The sequence below is a fragment of the Eulemur rufifrons genome, chromosome 8 (genome assembly GCF_041146395.1).
Source record: "Eulemur rufifrons isolate Redbay chromosome 8, OSU_ERuf_1, whole genome shotgun sequence".
Lineage (NCBI taxonomy): Eukaryota > Metazoa > Chordata > Mammalia > Primates > Lemuridae > Eulemur > Eulemur rufifrons.
Genome location: NC_090990.1, coordinates 101,710,168 through 101,731,321, shown reverse-complemented (window position 1 = coordinate 101,731,321; position 21,154 = coordinate 101,710,168). Strand labels below are relative to the sequence as shown.

Here is a 21,154-nt window from a genome sequence, read left to right as displayed (position 1 = left end):
TGCTGGTGCCCAGCGAGAGGGAAGCGGGGCAACCGAGGCTGGGGAAGAGACACAGGGCAGCCTGTTCCAGCCCAGGAGACAGAGGGCGCCTCTGTCCACTCCTGGCCCCTTGCCCCACTGGGTGTCTGTCTGTGAAGGGGTGGAGCCGGTGGGGGGGTCAGCGGGGGAAGGACACTGAAGACAGGTCTGCCTACACAGCTCCAGCAGCCACACTTGCAGCCTTGACTGGCCATCCAGAACCTACTCCCACCTTCGGCCCCAGGCTGACCGTGAGTATCACCCCCCGCCCCGCACCTGGACTAGGGCCCTGGCCTGGCCAGCCTGGGACAAAGGGGGCTTCCAAGGGACTCCAAGCCAAGAGGCTGGGGATGATGGCATTTGTGGTGCACTGAGGATCTCGGGGGAGTCAGCCAGGGTTAGGTTAGTTCAGGATTTGGGGGAGACAGGACTTGGAAGGTAGTGAGGAAAGGCAAGTAAACTGAGGGTCAGAAAGAGAGCTGGAATTCAGTAAATGAGGAAACCACTGGGAAGCCCACCACAAGCTCCCAGGCCACCTGGCCCTCCCACACAGAGCCCTCAAGTCTCCTGCCAAGGCCCCCTCATCTCCCAGGGGCTGGGGAGGGGAGGGGAGGGGACCCAGCCCTCGCCTCCCGTGGGGTAAGAATAAGAGATCAGAACTACAGCTGTTTCTCTCCCGCTTCCATCCTCAGTCTCTGCCACCCCCACCCAGCCTTGCCAAGAGCTCAGGTCCCAGGAAGTCCTGGGGGCCGCAGAGCGTGGCTCCTGTGGTAGCAGGAAGAGGGGGCCCCAGTGCCTGCCCACTCCCAACTCGACCTTCACGGGACCTCCCCTTTCTCCTCCTCCCCTTTCTTGGCCCAGACCTCCAGACTCCTCTTTCCTCCAATTCTTTCCTCTTTATTTTTCTGTCTGCCCTGCCCCCCGGTCCTCTCAGAACTGCCCTCACATAAACACATAAAACCCCAGGCTGCTCTAGGGCTCCAGGCAACCTCCAGGTGCCCCTCCTGGATGGGGCTGGTAATTGAGCCACCAGCATCACTCCCTCAAGTAGCCCCTTATCCTCTCCATCAGCCTCGGCTTGGGTTCCATCTCCCCGTGTCTCTGTGACAACTGCTTCTCATGTCCGGAGTTCAGGTGACACTCACAAGGGCCCCATTGAAGACCTGGGATACCATCTGATCAGGGCCCATTGTCCAGCCCCCCAGGCCTGGGGAGAGTTGGAGACACCTGATCTGAGACACCTGAGCTGCCTCCTGGGGCAGTGGAGGGCCTGACTGTCCCAATGCCAATAGCAAGAGGCCCCCTGGTGTGGTAGTCCCCTCTCTCAACAGACCCCTCCATTCTTCTCCTGCTCTCTCCCAGACCCTGAACTCAAAGGACCTTGTACACTCAGCCCTTTATTTCCCCAACTCATACCAGTCCCACTGTCCCCACATCCACCAGGAGTGGGCAGCCACAGGGACAAGGCCCACAAGTCTCCTCTCCCCATCCTGGCTCCAGGGAAAAGGCTCAGACATTCCTCTCTCCCTTAACACCACCCATCTGATGGAAGGGATAATTTTGCAGAGAAGTAAGAGGAATCAATCTGGAAGCAACAGGAGGTGTACCCAAGAGAGGCCAAAATGACACATTCAGGAGAGAACAGAGTAGAAGGACTCAAAGGGCCTCCAGGCTACTGATAGAGAGCTCAGAAGCAGTGAGACCTCCCTTCCCAACTCCCCAAGAAGTCTTGGGCCACATACTCAGGCTGCCACCCCCTCCATCGTGTTCAATGAGGTGCCAGACTGACCCCTTGCTAGGGGTGGGCAGCAGAGGCAAGGCAATAGAGGAGACCCCAGCCCACCACCCTCAACAGCAGAGCTTGCCCTGTGCTAGGCAGGCAAGGTCCAGGGTAAAAATAGAGCCAGAGGAAGCCTGACCCGGTCCTATGACCACCCCTGCTGCCCCACCCTCCTCAGTCTCTGCCCAGACAGCCACTGCAGACGCCTACTGCAGGCCGCTGGAGCCAGCCCAGCTCCAGCGGCTCTCTCTCCATGCCCCAACCCTGACTCCCTTGGGCTGAGGTACAGATTGAGTGACACAGAGAACAGATCTGGATTTAGGTCTGTTGGGGTTTCCCCACATCGTAAAATCTCAGTGAAAGATCAATTGCAGTGGGACTGTGATCTCATGGCTATCTGAGCTGAGGGACCAGGGCGAGGCCTGCGGGCTCCCCTCACCCGGACCCCAGAAACCCTGGGCCTGGTCCCCAGCTCACTTCCATTGTTGGGGGGGTGGGTAGGTGCACTGCTGTGATGGGCTCTGAGCTAGAGACAGCAATGGAGACTCTCATCAATGTGTTCCACGCCCACTCTGGCAAGGAGGGGGACAAGTACAAGCTGAGCAAGAAGGAACTGAAAGAGCTGCTGCAGACCGAGCTCTCCGGCTTCCTTGATGTGAGCAGAGGGTTGGGATATAGGGTGGAGTGGGCGAGGGGTGGGGCAATGAAGTGGGCACCTCTCTGCCATCTCTCCACCCACCTGCAGCTCCCCCCAACCATCTCCCTCCTCTCCCAGGTTTCTCTCCTGGGTTTTCCCAGGCTCACCTACTCCTTCTGGGTCCAGTCAAAATGCCCTGGTTTATTAGTCACCTGTTAAGTGCTAGGCCCTATGTAAATTAATCAATAATAAGATTCACAGCCCAGAAGGGAAAGACTGACACTTAAAAGTAAACCATGGGCTGGGCGCGGTGGCTCACACCTGTAATCCTAGCACTCTGGGAGGTTGAGGTGGGAGGATTGTTTGAGCTCAGGAGTTCGAGACCAGCCTGAGCAAGAGCGAGACCCCATCTCTACTAAAAAAATAGAAACAAATTAGCTGGACAACTAAAAATATATAGAAAAAATTAGCCGGGCATGGTGGCGCATGCCTGTAATCCCAGCTACTTGGGAGGCTGAGGCAGAAGGATTGCTTGAGCCCAGGAGTTTGAGGTTGCTGTGAGCTAGGCTGAGGCCACGGCACTGTAGCCTGGACAACAGAGTGAGACTCTGTCTCAAAAAAAAACCCAAACAAACAAACAAAAAAAGTAAACCATGATGACCCCATCATCTGGACTACCAAAATAATAAAACAAACAAAAAAAAAGTAAACCATGAACTTCAGTAAGTATACAGAGCCTTAACAGGGATGCTTTTCAGAAACGGTTATAGGAAATGATTAACCTGATGGAAATGAGATGGCGTCTGTGAAGAGGTGGCACTTGAGCCATGGATTTCCATTGTAAGATTACTGGGGTGAATGTATACATTTTAGGAGGCATCTACATGAACAAAAGCATAGGAGAAAGAAAAATATGGAGCATGCCCAGTAGTTTCATTTAACTGGTGTGAAGGATGCAGAAATGGGGCCACATAATAAAGAAATCTCAGGATACAGCATAAGGTGCACCAGCTTTGAGGTTTTATTAGACTGGGTTCCAATTCTGGCTCTGCTTCTTTCTAGCTATGTGTCTTTGGGCACATTTATTTAACCACCAACTGTCAATCTGTTTCTTCTCAAGAATGGAAGTAATGAAACCCACCTCATACCATTTGTATTGGAATTAAATTAGGCAATGCTTGTAAAGCGCCCAGTGTAGTCACATGGTAGGCACTCAGCATATGGTAATTGATGTTCATAATAAGGTTAAGCAGTTTATCTGTAACAGGAGCCCTCCAGTGTTTTGAGGAGGGCAGCAGAGAGTCCCATAATTAAATGTAGTTCCTCTCCTCCTCTCTGTCTCAATCTCCTCAACCACCTTCCTCGCCCCTCACTCACTCAGTGCTATACAGCTCCCTATAAACCACCCTCTCTCTCTCCTCTTGCACAGGCCCAGAAGGATGCAGATGCTGTGGACAAGGTGATGAAGGAGCTAGACGAGAATGGAGACGGGGAGGTGGACTTCCAGGAGTATGTGGTGCTGGTTGCTGCTCTGACCGTGGCCTGTAACAACTTCTTCTGGGAGAACAGTTGAGCAGACAACCCGAGTGGGCAGCGCCCTTCCCCTCCACCCTCCCAGACCTGCCTCTTCACCCTGCTTCCACCTCACCCCACTTATCCCTCCCCCACTCCCACCCTTGCCCACTCCCCGACACACATACATCAAGGGCGCAAGAGTAGCGGTCCAGGCCTGCAACTCATCTTTCATTAAAGGCTACTCTCTCACCAGCCATGTGATGTCTGTCTCCTCTTCAGTCTGGAAGTAGGTGGAGAGGGCTGTTCACTCCCAACTCCCCTTATTTTGGGAGGGGTCTTATTTAGAGAGAGGTCACAGTGCATTACATCTTCCTACTTGAGGAAAGCTCAAGACCCAGGAATGTGGGGGGGGGGGGGGTTCAAGGTTCCAGCTGGCAGTGGAGGAGAAATCAGCTGCTCAGCTATAAAAGCAGCAGAAAGAATCTCCTTTCAACCTGCAACGAATATTCACTGAGGTCCCTACCATATGCTAAACTGGGGATATGGCAGTGACCAAAATAAACACAATCCACAATCCTTACCCTCACATGGTTAAAGTTCAGTAAGGATGCGGGGCCATTAAACACGCGCGCGTGTGCACACACACACACACACACACAAAGTACCAGGAAGGAAAACGAAAGTCTTGATGCGCATATGGGGCAGAAGAAGAGTTGAAGATGTGTTCATTCATTCCTCAATCATCTGAGCACTTTATTGTGTACGCAGGCATAAAGAAAATCTCTTTGTTGGTCTGCATCAAAATCCACATGAATGGCAGGTGGGGAGGGAGGACATGGAAGGTGGATCAGGGACACAAAGGTCCCCTCTAAAGGATTAAACAATATTGAAGCCAAGTCGGGGAGAGGAGGAAGTGAAGAGGAAAATAATGGACGGGCGGTGGTGGTCGGCACAGGATCCGCTAGAGGTGTGCGTCCAGCACTGGCCTCCCAAGCCTTGGCTGGGGCGTTTATGGCGCTTCACCATCCTCTGAACAGGGCAAACCGGCATGAGGCGAGAGCCAGTGCAAATTACGCGGGCCCGGTGGTCCGGAAGAACCGCGGCAAGTCCCGGGTAAATATTTTTTGACGGTATGCCTTGGCTGAGTGCGGGAAGGCGAGGGAATACGGGACCCAAACCTCCTCTTTGTGGCCCAGATTATGAACGATACCACAAAGTTGAGCGCAACCCCGACTCGAACTGGAGGGCGGAGCACTGCGTGTAACTCCGGAGGGACGTTTGCTGAAGCCCCGCCTTCTCTCCAGGGCTCCGCCTCTGATCTCTGCGCAGGCCTAGCGCGAATCTTTCCTGTCCTATAGCTGTGCGCGGATCTGACGCCGGGCGTAATTGCGCCGGCGCCATTTTAGCCGGTCCCACACGCACTGAACGTGGCGGCCATTTTGTTTTGGACGCCGAGCGGGAGTTGGCGGCGGCGGCGGCGGCGGCGGCGGCGGCACCTGTGGTGACACAGACGAAAGGCAGGAAAGGGCAGGCCCGGCGAGCAGGCGGATCGGCTGACTAGACAGCCAACCAACAATAACGAACTAACCTTGCAATCCACCGCTTACGCGTCTAACCAACCGCCCACCTAGTTAACCCGAGCCCCTCCACCGTCAACTGAGGTTCGGCCGGTCCCCGGCCCGCCTGCCGCAGCCGTGGTGGCAGCCCCGGGCGGAGCAGTGGCGTCCGTTTCCTTCGGTGCGTTTCTGTGCTAAGGAGGAGGGGAAAAGTCTTGGGGAGCGGAAGGGGCCGGCGGAAGAGTAATGGTGGTGGGAGGTGGATGCAGATAGGGTGTAGAGTGTGGAGGCCCCGGGGAGGGGGCGGAGCTGAACTGGAACCTGGTGGCGGGATGGAGAAGGTTGGGGATAGGGATAAAAAGGAAAATTGTTCGGCAGACTGAGCAAAGTTGGAGTCTGGACAGGACTTTGAGGATGTTAGGGAGATTAAATGAGGACTACAGGACTTTGAGGAACGTTGGAAATTAATGGCGGCTTTAGAGTTAAGTAGAGGGTTCTGTGCGAGCTAACTCCCAGGTGAATGCCCATTTAGGAAACCTTTCGTGCTCCCTTCCCCAGATCCCCAGTTCCTTACTAAAACCCCTATTTGATTTTTTATTTGAAAGGCAATTTTGAAATTGCATTCCTGTATTTTCACTGTAGATAAATTGTTCTCAACATTTTAGCTGCACATGAGAAGCACCGAAGTAGCTTTTGCCCCCTCAAAATTACTAATCTCCAGACCTCACCATCAGAGATTGTGGTTTAATTAGGGCCCAGGCATCTGTATTTTTTAAAAACTCCCCAGGTAAGTCATGCAGTCAAGATTGAGAGAGACTGCTATATATTAAAAGCTGAACTCTTATACTTCCTTGAGCTAGATTTTGTTCTGCCATTTTTAAGACTTTGGCAGATATTTTCTTTCCTGTATCCTTGAAGTGTTAATAATTTGAGGTAACTGCCATATAAACCTAAGCACTTGAAATGAGTTTTGGTATGATCTTTAGCAGTCAGAGATAAGGCCTTTCATTGATTGTTGGTTTGCACCTTTTCCCTTGTAGAGATGAGTGGCCATAATTCTGATTTGCTTGTTTTGCCTGTTGTACTTTGTAGATTCTCGGGATTTGAAGATGGCTGCACAGTCAGCGCCGAAAGTTGTGCTAAAAAGCACCACCAAGATGTCTCTAAATGAGCGGTGAGGCAGCCAACAGCAACTTCAGCTCCTTCCTAAGAAAACATTACTTAAGTTGGCCCTGGGGTCCAATGCACAAAACCAGTTTTAAGCTAAATACCAACAGAAGGCTACAGACCTCTGTTCTTAGTTGCATCTTATGTGGTACACAAAACAAATTGGGCGGTTGTTTCAAAACCCCTTATCAGTAGACTTTTATGTTAAACTATCTGAAATATTTATCTGGTGGGATATATTTTAAAAAGACTCCTAACACCCTCCCTTTTCTTCACATTTTTTTTACATTGGATACAGGGGTGGTGCAGCACGGTAGCATGGTACCCTGGCTGCAGTAGGCTTGCTGCCCAGTCCAAGGCCAGCAGTGTTGTGTTTGGCCTGTAAGAGGCAGGTAGCAAGCCATGAATATGTCCAAAGGCCCTTGAATGTCATTCTTGGGCCTTGTAAGAGGCACTTGCTTTGCTCCATTTCACTTTCTTTCCATTCTGCTTCTAGTTTGTTTTTGTTTTGGATTCTTTTACAGTTAAGTGTTCTTCTCTTCCATTCCATTAAATTACCTTGACAGGAATAATACAGGAGTGTCTCCACAGGCTCTAAAATGATTGAACTTATCTAACTTTCATAAGTAACCACTTGGAGTCAGAAAAAGTGATCATTTGAGACTAAGAAAAGTAAAAGTATTTAAAGGCAGTTTCTATCTCTGAGAGCTTTGTTCATTGAGTGCCTTTGGCCAATAATTTTATTAAATTGACGTTAGACCACTAAGAGATTTATCTAGTGTCTATTTTTGCCTCTTTTGAAGCACATGTGCTTCTATCCTTATCTCTTAAGACATGGTACACTAATTATCTATATTCATGTTACTAAGTGACAAATATATTTTTAAATTTGTTACACTCCTATAATTTATATGAGTGCATTATTTCCATGAGCTCTGAAGGTACTGTAGCCCTTTCTCATATTTGCCCTTACAATGCTCCCTCAGGTCTCCCAAGGTTTAGGCTTTGTTCGTTTGTCTTTGAAACTGCATCTTCTGTCTCTTGTCATCATATCTGCTTATTGCGTGTTTTTCATACTTTCCACCTCTCTCAAAACTGTTACCTGAGCCCTTGTTATCACTTTTGATTGAATGTGCTGCACTTAGCTGCATTTCTAAGTTTCTGATTCTTGCAAGTTTGTGGAAACTGTGGAGTCTTTAACCCACATCAACCTTGATCTAAGTGTACCACTTTACTTAAAAGTTCGTGGGATCTGGAGCTCCTGGTCTAGCAAGCCATGAAAATGCCAATAAATGTTTTGTAATAAAGCTTTTATTTAAACATCCATTTTGTTCGACCTTGAAGCTTTACTAATATGCTGAAGAACAAACAACCGATGCCAGTGAATATTCGGGCTTCGATGCAGCAACAACAGCAGCTAGCCAGTGCCAGAAACAGAAGACTGGCCCAGCAGATGGAGAATAGACCCTCTGTCCAGGCAGCATTAAAACTTAAGCAGGTGAGAGAATGGGTCTTAATGCTCCAGAAGCAGCTGGTGTCTCTATCAGGCAGTCTGCTGAGGCTGTCAAGACGTGATGGATGATTACAAGGTGGCTCAGGGCAAAAGCTGAAACTTCTCTGGAAGAAAGAGAGGTTCAGAGAATTCCAATTTTGGCAGGTACCGATAAGTAACTTTTTATTGTCTTTTTCTTGTTTGAGAGTCTGCCATCTATGTGGCCTGTTTCTGTTATCAATGAGTATTAATCTCTTTTGTTCTCTGATCCCTTACCTTTAATGTAGATTATTGGCTTTTTCCACAAAGAAACTTTGTTTCAGCTTTAGATAATCTTTAAAACATCTTTTACCCCCTGTTAAATGATAAACAAACTAGGGAAATAATTTTATTCTTTCTCCCCTAGTGTAGGGAGTCTTGAATGGCTTTACTCAAAGGTTTTCAGTGCTAAAATGTAGAAGTAGAATGACACTCATTTCCACAACACCTGAAGTTTTGTCAGTAAAGTGGAGCAAGAATACTGAGTAATTAACTTGAGTTAGTGGGTTCTCTTTCAAATTTCCAGTGAAAAGATAATCCTATTCAGACCTGAAATAAAACCTGCTCTTTATTATTCATAGACTTTATATGCAAGTCCGGACAGTGGCTGTGGAAGGATATGTCCAAGCTGTGGCTGGCTGTCTGGAGGGCGGTGCCATGCAACTGTAAGGACTCTAACTGGTAGCACTGCATGGCTGTGCATAAATTCAGCAGTTAAATATAACACCCTCCCACCCCCACCCTGAGCCATTGGGCTCACTGACCAAAAATAAACGAGGCTTTCTGCTTTAGCTACCTTAAGCCTTGGAGTGATTGGATTCCTCCCTGACTCAGGAAAGTGGCAAAAGGCACCATCATTTTTCAAGACTAAAAAAAATTGCTGAAGATAAGACTCTGACAGATCATTCCAAAGGACCTTTCAACAAGAAGCTTTAAGTATAGACTCTGCAGAAAGTAGCCACTGTCTAGAATAGTACTGTCCAATAGAACTTCAAGTAGAAACTGGATGGCATAGTTGTCTTTACAATGTTAGAGACCAGTATTGGTGACAACTAAGGATTTGGGAAGGGAGAAGAATTTTTTAGCACTATACAGTTCTCCACTTAAAGTACAGAGCTTGGGAGAGTGAATATACTCCGGATCAGTGAACAGGAGGGATCTTGAGGAATGTGAGCCTGGCCTCATAATTGTGTGTTAATCAGGGGAGTGAAAGAACAGGCCTTTACAGTTGGTTACACCTGCCCATGCTAGGTGCATAATGTTCAGAGCCTTCCCTTCTGATGAGAAACGGTTTATGATCTTGTGCTAGAAAGCTAGTAATAATGCCTCACAGCATCTTTTTGAGAGGCACGATTGCAAAAAAAAAAAAACAGACATTGGTAATCCCTTGTGTGGGACACATAGAATTTATTTTCATTCATATTAACTGATGGCATTACAGAAAACCAGACTTGCTAGGGCCTTGGTGTTAGGTTCAAGACTATACTGTCTTTTTCCTTTGAAGGAATTTAATTCTCTGGGATGTGGTTTCCCTTTGAGAATAGAAACTGAAAATCTCTCTGTAGTACGTCCTTGTCCTTATATATGGCCCTGGGTTTTGTGATGCTAGCTCTCCTGTCTTAATTCTAATCTAAGTTTGGCTGGTTCTCTGTGGAGATACATTTGAGTTACGTTTTTACTTTGAATTAAAGCTCATTATACTGACTTAAAAGAGCTGTTCACAAGGGTAGACATGGAATTACGAATTCTTAAGAAATGTAAGGAAAGGAGATTTGACTTTTTTGTGTTTATTTACATCTTAAGGTAAAAAGTGGACCGTCTGGAGATAGATACTCAGAGGAAAAATGGAGCACACGGGCCTCTTTGAGAAATCAGTCTTGTTCTTAAGTCACAAGAATTCAAATGAACTTATAATTTAAATTTTGCCCAGAGTATGATGAACTTCCTATGGAGTTTGAGTAAGCCCTGAAGACAGTGATAGTCCTTGGGCAGGTATGAATCAAGTCATATCATTGTCAACCTGTAGATCAAAAATAGCACAAGGCACAAGCAAGGATTAAACTATAGAATGTTCTTACTGAAACTTAAGTTCCAACTGACAGTGTGTGACTTCTGTAGCCAAACTAGTGAGGTAGTTTGTGGTGATGCCAATTTCATGGGACCGTACTCAAGCTTCTTAGAGTTTCTGCTCTGGATCAAAATTCTGCTTCTTTTGTATCATGTTCTGAGTCAAAGGCTTGCGTCTGGTTTGGGATCCTTATGACACCCACAGCAGGTTTATCTCCCTTCACACCAGACATCTCACTTGCTGCTTTTTCTCTGCACTTTGAATTGCCAAATCCTGCTGGATTGCCTTTTTGATCTCAATCCCCCAACACCTTTTCTTCCAGAAGAGCTTAAAGCAGCGCCTGGGTAAGAGTAACATCCAGGCACGGTTAGGCCGACCCATAGGGACCCTGGCCAGGGGAGCAATCGGAGGACGAGGCCTGCCCATAATCCAGAGAGGCTTGCCCAGAGGAGGACTGCGTGGGGGACGTGCCACCAGAACCCTACTTAGGGGCGGGATGTCGCTCCGAGGTCAGTGCTGTGTACCTGATAATTGTCCGGCCCCACTCCCCTTCCCTCTTCTCTTGGGCTGCTTATGGACACATTTGTTTAACATCTTTAAGCCTGAATTTGTATTAATGTAATTAATAACTTTTGAAATCACATATTTTTAATAGTGCTGCATGTCTTTTATCGATACCATTCCTTTTCTGATAATGTGCAATGGTGAGAGGCTATGACCTGCATAACAACAGGTAATTCATGTCATCTCCATTCCATTTTAAAACACCCTGCTGCTGCTTGAATCAAAGCACATTCAAGTTCTAGGAGTAAGTCAAATATAAGAAATTTATGGGTCTTTTGGCCTGAATCTTAACTGTTTGTGTTCCTGGTGCTAGTAAAATGACGTTACATCTGCAAAAAGAGAGGACAAGTAGACCCATAGCACTTTCCTATATGTTACATTTGGGGCACTGTTACTCTGTTCCCTGTATAGTTCTTGTCCCCTACAAAATGTATTGAGATCAGGAACCATGGCATTTATTTTTAAATCTGCAATGCTAGGCATCTGTCTGATTATTCAGTATATATTTATTAAATGTATGTACTTAATAATTAACTTAACTCCCAGCTTCTTCCAAAAATGGATTTGTGGTCAGACTTGTTGACTTGATTAAATAAAGAGCAGCTTTAATCTGTTCACACTCAGTGTGCAGCTTGCCCCACCCAACCTAAAAATTAACTGAATTACTCTCATTTAACCCTCACCGCCTTCCTTTGGTTAGAATCTACTTTGTCTCTCTTGGATTTACCTGCATATACATTGTATGCCTCCTCTCCAAGGTCAAAACCTGCTCCGAGGTGGACGAGCCGTAGCTCCCCGAATGGGCTTAAGAAGAGGTGGTGTTCGAGGTCGTGGAGGTCCTGGGAGAGGGGGCCTAGGGCGTGGAGCTATGGGTCGTGGCGGAATCGGTGGTAGAGGTTAGTCAGCTACCAACTTCAGAGAGTAGCTCCCCCTTATTTTCCTCCCTTAAAAACTCAGAGCCACCTTTCTGCACAGCTTCAAGTCATAGGCAGGCTTCTTTGTTTGTCTTGTTTTGTTATTTGAAACTGGCTTATCTTCTAAACTCACATGCTGGTAGTGCAAAAGTCTGTCATGATTTCCCAAGAACCAGTCAAGTGCACATTACAGAGCCAGATTATATGTAGTCTTCCAGGCTCTTGGAAATTTAAATTGTATTGTTAAAATTAAAAAATTTTTTAAACCACAAAAATGGTCAGGTTAGGGTTTACCTTTCTCCATCTCTGCCCCACCACCACCACACATCCCACCCCATGGTTCAGAACCCCAGTTTGAGTCACATGAGAATAGAAAAGAGGGAGATGTACAAAGATGAAGCAGAGTAAAGAGGGTGATGAGACTTGGAGCTGGGCATTGGTTCTGAAGCCAAGTTAATTCAATGTAAAGTTTGTGCCTGTGGGAAACTAGAGATGACTTTTTTTGCTCAAGGTAAAAAACAAGATGGTATTATTAGTTAACTAACTGGCTCTTGTTGATAATGTTACCTTTGAGACTTATTGATATTTGTCTTGTGATCTCATGACCCAGATTGGAAAAAGAGTTTAATGGTGTTGCTGTTAAACCAAATCTCATGGGAGCCTTCTGGCTTAGAGCTTAGTGGAAAACTCCCAACAACACCTCTCCAGGATAAGAAATCTATTGTAGCCCCAGTGTATATTTGCTTTGGTCCTTTTAAAGCACATGCTGGGTCTTCCATAATTTATGATCTTGAAGTTGCTGAAGAATATTAACTGTTAGGAAAGGAAATTTGATAACCAAGGGCTTATTTTCTTCTCCCCCATTATATGCTACTTGGCTCATTGAGTAAAGTGCAAGTTAGTTTGGGTTTCAGGATGAAATAGCATGTTTCCAAATTACCATGACTGTAGTTTCTGAGAGAGACATGGGGATGAGAGAGACTAAAGTAGCTTTACAAAAAGCTGAGTGTGTTTTGTTCACTTGAAACTTCCTTTGAGACAACCACAATTGTCAATTGTCATAAGGTGACTAGAATCAGGTAGAAGTAGCTGGGAGCACTCAAAATGTTTTTCCTCATCTCCCCACCGTTGCTCCTGTGTCAGAATAACTCCTCAGTCTCCTGACACATGGGTCAGCTCATTAGACTTGAAAGTTGAAGGAGAGCTGAGATAACTTACCAAAAGGGTCTCCAATAAGCTTGATTTGAAAACTGTCTCTACCTTTACACTCCTGATTATCTGTGCCCTTGTTACTGCCTCCCTAGCTTACTAAATGGGGTTATCTGTCATGTATTTTAGTTATGAATTTACAGTGAGTCTCAAATGTTAGGGAATTTATCTTAGAAGAGATTAAGGTTTTTTAAAATTACAATTGTCAGTTAATTCTTTTCTTGATAGAAGAAAAACTTTTAAATAACATTTAGAGATGAGCATGTAATAAGGGATTCATTATGTGTGCTTTCCATGTGTTGCTTTCTACCCAGTGTGTTTCCTGTTTTTCCAGATTTCTCCTTTTTGCCCTACCCTTCAGCTTTCCTCAGCTAGGCCCCACTGCTCTAAGGGGCATTTGCTGTAGCACCCATTAAACCTACTTGTAACTGTCTTTTTTTTTTTTTTTTCCTTTGGGCCAGGTCGGGGTATGATAGGTCGGGGAAGAGGGGGCTTTGGAGGCAGAGGCCGAGGCCGTGGACGAGGGAGAGGTGCCCTTGCTCGCCCTGTGTTGACGAAGGAGCAGCTGGACAACCAATTAGATGCATACATGTCGAAAACAAAAGGACACCTGGATGCCGAGTTGGATGCCTACATGGCGCAGACAGATCCTGAAACCAATGATTGAAGCCTGCCCACCCTCCTGTGAGAGACTCTTGTTAAAGTCACCACATCTGTAAATAACCTTCAGATAACAGATGAGAAGAAACTTGATTGATGCTGGATGGACCTATCACAATAGGCTATGGACTTAACTTGCCACCAGTTTGTGCATTTAGGTGTTCCTTTCACTTTTTGATACAGTGTTGTATGAAACTCTTTCTTTCCTTTGGTTGGGGTTTTGGGTTTTTTTGTTTTCCTCCTTTGCTCAGACTTCTCTTTGAACACAAATCAAATGTGTTGGCCTCGTGCCTCCCCTCAACTGTCATATGCTCTTCATCTCTTTACTCCCACAGAAAGGTCCCAGAAAGAGCCAGCGTTCTCCCTGATGCCTAGGTTTCTGAGGTTGTAGAGTTCTGTTCTACATCCTCTTTAATAGCCTCTTAGGAGTGTTTAGAATATCTAGAGCTCAAAAATGCATTCTGCCACATTGACAATTTAGTGTAGTAAATTGGGAACATTGACATCGCTATAGGGCCACATAACAGGTTACCTGTGGTAGCATCTCTGATTTGATTGAAGTTACTACCATGTGCATTGACCCCCACATAGATGATAACCGTTTGTGCTGGGTTGAGTACGTGCACTTTCTACCCTAGTATGAGATTTACAAACTTTCTCTTGGCTTTATATCATATCCCAGAGGGGTCCTGTTGGGTTGGCTTACACCTGCAATACAGAGGAAGAAGCCATTTGGTTTGGCAGGTGTGTCGGAGGGAGAAGGATGGGAGAATGGTGGTAGATGAACTGCTGGGAGGGGTCAGAAGATACCCATGCTGGAATGCAATTATCTTCATGTTTATCCCATACCGATCTTGGGCTTTTCCTCTCAATGGCTTTGTTTGACCCTGTTTGTATCTTCCTTGAAGGTTTAAGTTCAGCAATATTCTGTCAACTGTTCCAGTTTCAGTGGAATCTTGTATTTCTGGTTAATTATAACAAATTGTTCTCTCAAATCCAGTCAGGACTTCCTCCTTATTTGTTGGGCTCCTCAAAATGCTGTGGCTACTTTAATGATGTCTTGCTACCCCTTATATAGTAAAGAGTCCGTTTCTTCCTGGTTGTATTAAAATTCGGGGATGGGGGGACATTGCTTTGAGGCAGAAAGTGAAGAATTTGACCTCCTTTGATTAAGCCCTGCAGAAAGATGATCAACCCCACAAAGTAATGGACTGACCCTTTTGGCCCATGGGAAACTCAAGCAGGATGGGCTTGGGCAGCATTCTGGATCCTTGGGCCCTGGCACCGGTTTCCCTTTTCTCTGTACTGTTTAAGGGAAAAGAAGACTCTGCCCACCCCCAACCAAACCAGTTACCATTGTACCCTAAACTGCTAGGAGATTGTGTATTGGGGCCTGGGAAGGTGATTTTGGTCAGGACAACCGAACTTGAACCCTATCTTTGTGATGTGTGATGTCTTGAGGATCCCAGGGGGGATGGGCATTGGGGGTGGGGAGGGGATAGTAGAGGGCTCAGTATTAACACAGTAGCTCAGCAGAGCTGAACCCCCAGCTCAGCTCCCTCCATCTTTTCCATTCTGAAGCCCAAGGACTTCCACCTTCTGGCTGTTGTCCTCCCCCTACACCACCAATAAGGGTAGAATGCTGGCATCCCTCCACCCCAGAGGAGACTGGAGAAGATACCCACAAAGATGGTGACTACTATACGTATACTCAGGCCTCCTTCTCTTTCTCCCTCCTCTGTGTCCCTTCTTTATGAAAGAATAATTTATCCCCAATTCCCAGTGAGCACAGGGAACTGTCCTCTGAGCCATGGGCCCCCCAGCCCCACTTGTGGCTCACTGTAGTTCCCAGGGTTTCCTGACGCCTGTGCCCACCTTGGCTGTCCTCAGTTCTGAGTAGAATGGCACAAGGAGAGTAAACCTGGTCTCTAGGTCACCCTTTCATCCAACTACCATCTGCTGAGGGCTTGCCATAGAGACGCCAACAAGGCATTATTTGTTAGAAGGGATTTGGGAGCACAGAGAAGAGATGGATGAGCTAGATCTTGAAAGTTAAGGGGGAATTTTACACAGAAGGGGAAAGAATTTACCAACCATAGGGAACCAAATGTAAAGGTACACAGACCTAAAAGAACATATATGCCAGGGAAATTGAGTGTTCAATGGGTCTCTGAGGGTGGGATCAGACACAGCTAGTAAGATTGTGTAGGTAGCCTAAAGCTAAATTGTCTGCTAAAGAGCTTGGACTTTATGTTTTGTGCAGTGGGCAGATAAAAGTGGGATGATTTAAATAGAATACTGGTGGGAGATGAAGACAGGCTAGAGGGCCAAGCTACCACTCCCTCACCCCGGCCTCATACCCTGGTAAGAGCCAGGCTTCCAGCCCTCCTGAGTCCTAATGGCAGCACCTCATTCACCTCCAGGCTTCCTAAGTCCCTCAGGCAGTTAATACCCACCCCCCCCCACCTCCCAGGCCTGGGACAGCTAAAGCCTCCGTGAGGACTCTTTAAAGGATTTACTTGATTCTTCATTTAGGCTTGATTTATTTATATTAATTACCTTTAGTGTAAGGCAGTTATCAGCTCAAGATTTAAACATATCCATGGGAAAAGGGAGGAAAAGTGTTCCCCAAAATGTCCTGAAGCTTTCCCCTTTGGATTTTAGTCAAAAGCACATACTCTAAAGGAATTTAATTTCAGGGAGAGAGCCAGATCAGAAAATAGAGAAAAGAAAGGAGACGGGAAAGGTAGACGAAAAAGATAAAAGAATAAAGGCCCCCAATGCCCTTCTCAGCACTGCTAAACCAGGACCCCACCCTCAGCCTCTGACCCCTTTGTGATAAGCAGGAGTCTGGAGTCTGGCCAGAGAATTCACCCACGATGGGGGATGTGGGGGATGGCAGCTCTCCAGGAGCACCAGTTAAGATGGCTGGAATCACAGGCCTGACTGCCCTAACCCATCCCAGCTCCCACCCCTGCTGCTGACTCTTTGTTTCCTCCACTGAAGCATTGTAAGGCTTCTCAGACAGCTCTGGCCTCCCAGAAAGTGGGGTGAACCAGGACTATCCTGTCCCTGTTCTTTGGACCTGACAGGCCTAAAGAAGTCTGATTCTCAGGTCCTCCTCCCCAGTTAAAGGCATAATCAGACACCATTCTGTGGCCCCCGTCTCCCACAAGAAAGACCCTCTGCTAACTCTGCCCACCCCCTCAGCCCTACCCAGGCTCCACAGTGGGTACAGGGTGCATAGGCATAGGCCACTATGTGACTGTACTGCCCGAGCCAGCATTGCATGTTCCTGCAGAGCTTCCTCATGAACCTACCCCAGGACCCATCTTAAGGTCAGCAAGGAGAAGACAATCGAACCTAAGCATAGGGAGAACAGAGGGTCTGAGAGGTAGGGCAGAGCAGAGCTAGCAGGAAATGCGAACAGACCTAAAATCTAGAACAGAAAGGCTCAACAGGTGCTGAAATACCGACAACACCCAACCCAGCATCCCAAGAAAATGAGCTGCTCCAGGACTCTGGCAAGGATGAGAGTTGGCAATGTGGGCACAGCTGGGTCGGCAGAGTATCCTGAGCACCAGGCTCCTGCCAAGTGTTTGCCTGTGCCAGTCAGCCTATGGCAGACACAGTAGCAAGTGGCCACAGTTCATACACAGTGGCTGTGAATGAGCAACATCCCCAGGTCCAACTCTTTGGGGGGGCATTAGCCATGCCATGGGTGAGTGGGGAGGAAGTCAAGGGACTGGGATTACTGGAGGAACATAGGGGCGCCTGGTCCCATACAACCCATAAAACTGGAGGGGTACAGGAAGTGAGTACTAGGAAGATTTTCCTAGTGGTGATATGAAAAGAAGGGAGACGTTCAGACTGGAGGTGGCTTGGGTAGAGGGTCTGACCTAGGTGATTCTTGAAGTCAGGGAGAAAGCGAGATGTTCTGAGAGATGGTGCAGAGCTTAGGCCCAAATTAAAGTATAATAAAGTCAACCTAAGCTCGTGCCCTCTGCCCACCCAGGCTGGTAAAGGCTGCAGGTATCGTGATGGATGACAGGCAGTACCTATGCATCCTCTGTATAAACACTGTAATGGCTGGCAGCCGGATTAACTGCACTTGATCATCACCCACACACTGAGTGGGGATGCGGCTGCACCAGGGACCACACTGCTGGACCAGGTGCCACATACCATGCTCAAGCTCAGCTTGCTCCTCAACCTTAGCTGCCCAGGCTAGGGGGCTGCAGGTCAGGGTGCCTCTCTGGCATCAGTCTGCTCATCTATACGCATCAAGTGGGATTTCAGAAGTGGAAATGCTTGTAGATTGTAAATACCCCATGCTGGACCATTATGCGGGAAATGGAAACCCAAGACAGGCCTCTGAGGCAACCTGCAGAAAGTGGGTTTTGCTTGTGGAAAGCTACAAGGAAGCTGCTGGAACATGAGAGGATAATGGTCTCTGAATTGTCCTGTACAACTTCTCACTAATTCTGCCCCTCCCTGTCCTCTCCTCCTTCCCCTCCCCTCACCTCAGCTACCCTCTGCCCTTTTTTGCTCACACTTTTCCATTTTGATAAAATTACACCTAAGAAAATCAAATACTTGGAACCAAAAATGGGAAGGTTGGAAAACAAGACCCGTTAGAGAGGCTCTGTGGGTGGTGGTCAGGCCTTAGAGGTGGGGATACCAATAGTTCCCTGTGACTTGCACCCAAGTGAATAAAATGATCTACAGCTTTCTGTTGGAGCAGACCAGTGAATTTTCCAGCTCTTGGATAACCAGAAAGAGAGCCTCAAAGCTCTAAATTAATCCTTTTTGCCTGCTCTATGAAAATGGTTGTAGACTCCAAATATTTTTCCTTTGCCAGCTGGTACAATGTTAGTTTGTCAGTAGAGGATACTGGAGGAATATTTCAGGAGAAACAATTGCTCCCCAGTTCTAGTGGGTTCGGAACATGGCTACTGAAGGACTCGGCTCTTGCTGTGCCTGGCAGCCAGCAGCACCCCGTGGCGAGTAGCTTCAGGCTGTTTCACAGCAGAATGCCTCTGGTGAGCATCTCCCATAAACAGCTTTCCCAGGCACTCTAGAGGGTGGAATTCCTGTAAGTTCTAGAAGGCAGATTTCTGGCACATTCCACCAGCATGGCATCACAGCAACTTCTCTGTCATTCACTGAGCCATAACCATGCCCTTTTCAACAGTCTGTATCTCAGACCTGGGGAATAGGGCTCTTCTTTATGTGCTCTATTTCTAGGGGTAAGAGCTGCTGCTAGCATCTGCTCTTCCTATGTGGTTTGGAGTTCTCTCTGCTTATTAACCAATTCCTCATTACTCCAATCCCATTATGGGATAACTCGTAATATTAAACTCTCCCCGTTGATATTACTGTGTCTTTTCTCTCTCCCGATTGGACCCTGACTGATCCCAACCGCATGGTGCTGTGTGTAGTAGTTGGATGGGATGGGCTAGTTTTGGAGGTCTTATGACCTACATCTCCTTTAGTCTCTGTGGAAAAGCAAAGACAGCAGGGGGGCCACTGCTATACGATATAGGTGCAGGCAGGGAAGAAGGGGGCTTTGTGCTGAATACCTTGTGCCTGGAGTTTCATAAGTGTTTAAAGAATGAATAATTGAGTCAACACTGGCCTTCAACCTGTTATCAAACTTTAGGGTTTCTGCAAGACCCTTGCCCAGTCTTCCTCACAAGTGTCCCAGAAACCAAGGACAGATGTGTTCTAAAATCCCTTCCAGCACTCATTTTCTCTAAGCAAGGGTATTATGTAATCTGACTGGTATTTCAGTGCAGACTGACCTGGCGGGATGAGAGACCAGTGGCAAGAAGATCAGTAAGGAGCCTTCGTGAGAGATAAAGTCTAACTCAAGATGATAAGGAGTAAAAAGGAAAGTATAAAAACAAAACAAAAACACATAGTGATTTTCCTCAGAGAACCAGCCTTTGAAGTAGGATTACCAGATAAAATACTTATACTAAAAAATTATTTGTTGTTTATCTGAAATTCAAATTTACCTGGTATCTCAGGTGTTTTGTTTGTTCTGTTTTCCAAATCTAGCAACCCTTCTTTGAAGAGGTACCTGAAAAGACTGTGGCCTAACTCAGGGGCTTATTGTCCAGATACTGGGCCATCAACCTCCAAAGCCTTTTTCCAGCCCAGGCCAACATGCTGTTCTTTCTTTCAAGTACAGGCCTCAGGGACCTGGACCCTTTTCCTTTTCTCTTCAACACTGTCACTACTCTATCCCCTGGGCTTCCTCTTCCCAAGGCCTGTGAAGCAGGTTGTAATTGCTCTAGCTGCTCCCTTCCTTGCCTCTTACTCCCAAAATAAGCCCCCAGGCTCTCACGAGAGTTTTACCTCTAATCACCAGGGAGAGAGATTCAGGGACACAAATACAATCAACAACAAGAAGTGTACAAGGCTTTAAAAGTTATCATAGTTGGGGTCTCAGGTTTATAGCCGCTGATTACCATTTTCCCACAATGACTCAAATGCCTTATCCTCCTTTAATCCTGAAGATGAAGCTCAAGCCCATTTATCTCTGTGGATCCCCTTGCCTGTCCTCCAAGAGCATTTCTGCATACACATCCTCCCCCACGGCTTAGGGAATTGTGAGCCACTGGAACACATTAGAGCATAAGGGACATAAGTAAACTTCCTGGAAAACCATGAAAAACAAAACTGAACTAAACTAAGGAAACTTTTTTGAGGGAAGAAAATATGGAAACACAGTTTTTTTTTTTAAGTTTTTTATTGTAGTAAAATATACATAAAATTTACCACTTTAATCATCTTTAAGCGCCCAGTTCAGTGGCATTAAGGACATTCACATTGTATACAACCATCACCACCATCCATCTCCAAAGCTGTTTCATCTTCCCAAACTGAAACTCTGTACCCATTGAACAATAATTCCCCATTCCTCCTGCCTCTGCAACCCCTGGTAACCACTGTTCTATATTTTATCTCCATGAATTTGACTACTCTAGGTAACTCATGTAAGTAGACTCATACAATCAATATTTGCCCTTTTGTGGCTGGCTTATTTCACACAGCATAATGTCCTCAAGGTTCATCCGTGTTGCAGCATGTACCAGAATTTCATTCCTTTTTAAGGCTGAATAATATTCGTGTGTAATTTTGTACATATTTAATGCCATTAAAAATATACTCTTTAGAAATCTAAAACTATACCATGAATACAATCTGGTTTTCTCATAAAGTTAACATAGGAAGGCTACGGACAACTGGGGATATTAGCATTTACTTTCACCTTTGGAGAAGATAAAAAGTATCCACTCCGAAAAGCGGTTCCTTCCCCCAACTCCCGAAGTCTGGAGATTTTCAAAACCTGCCACGAGACCTACAAAGAACTATTAATACAACTTCCAGAGGGGTCCAGGATGCCGCCCTTCTCCCCGCCCTGCTTGCGCCAAAGACTCCATTTCCCAGAAGCCCCAGCGCCGGCTCGGAGACGGCTTTTCCCGGGCGCCCCCTCGCGGCGCACATCGGCGCGGCTCCAGTTCCCG

General features: G+C 46.8%; 2 protein-coding genes across 3 annotated transcripts; both read left to right on the top strand.

Moving 5' to 3' along the window:
* Positions 1–198: 198 nt before the first annotated feature.
* Positions 199–4,206, top strand: S100A1 (S100 calcium binding protein A1). Its single transcript, XM_069478711.1, has 3 exons — positions 199–269; positions 2,300–2,453; positions 3,865–4,206. Exons 2-3 carry the CDS (start codon positions 2,313–2,315, stop codon positions 4,006–4,008), a joined length of 285 nt encoding a protein of 94 aa, XP_069334812.1. The 5' UTR covers positions 199–269; positions 2,300–2,312; the 3' UTR covers positions 4,009–4,206.
* A 1,217-nt stretch (positions 4,207–5,423) lies between these two features.
* Positions 5,424–14,681, top strand: CHTOP (chromatin target of PRMT1). Of its 2 annotated transcripts, none has more exons than XM_069480577.1 (6): positions 5,424–5,687; positions 6,599–6,680; positions 8,018–8,171; positions 10,598–10,781; positions 11,595–11,732; positions 13,421–14,681. In XM_069480577.1, the coding sequence occupies exons 2-6, from the start codon at positions 6,616–6,618 to the stop codon at positions 13,624–13,626; spliced, it is 747 nt and encodes a 248-aa protein (XP_069336678.1). In that variant the 5' UTR covers positions 5,424–5,687; positions 6,599–6,615; the 3' UTR covers positions 13,627–14,681. The 2 variants fall into 2 exon arrangements, with proteins under 2 accessions (XP_069336678.1, XP_069336677.1); XM_069480576.1 differs by having other exon boundaries at positions 10,595–10,781.
* The last annotated feature ends 6,473 nt before the right edge of the window (positions 14,682–21,154 follow it).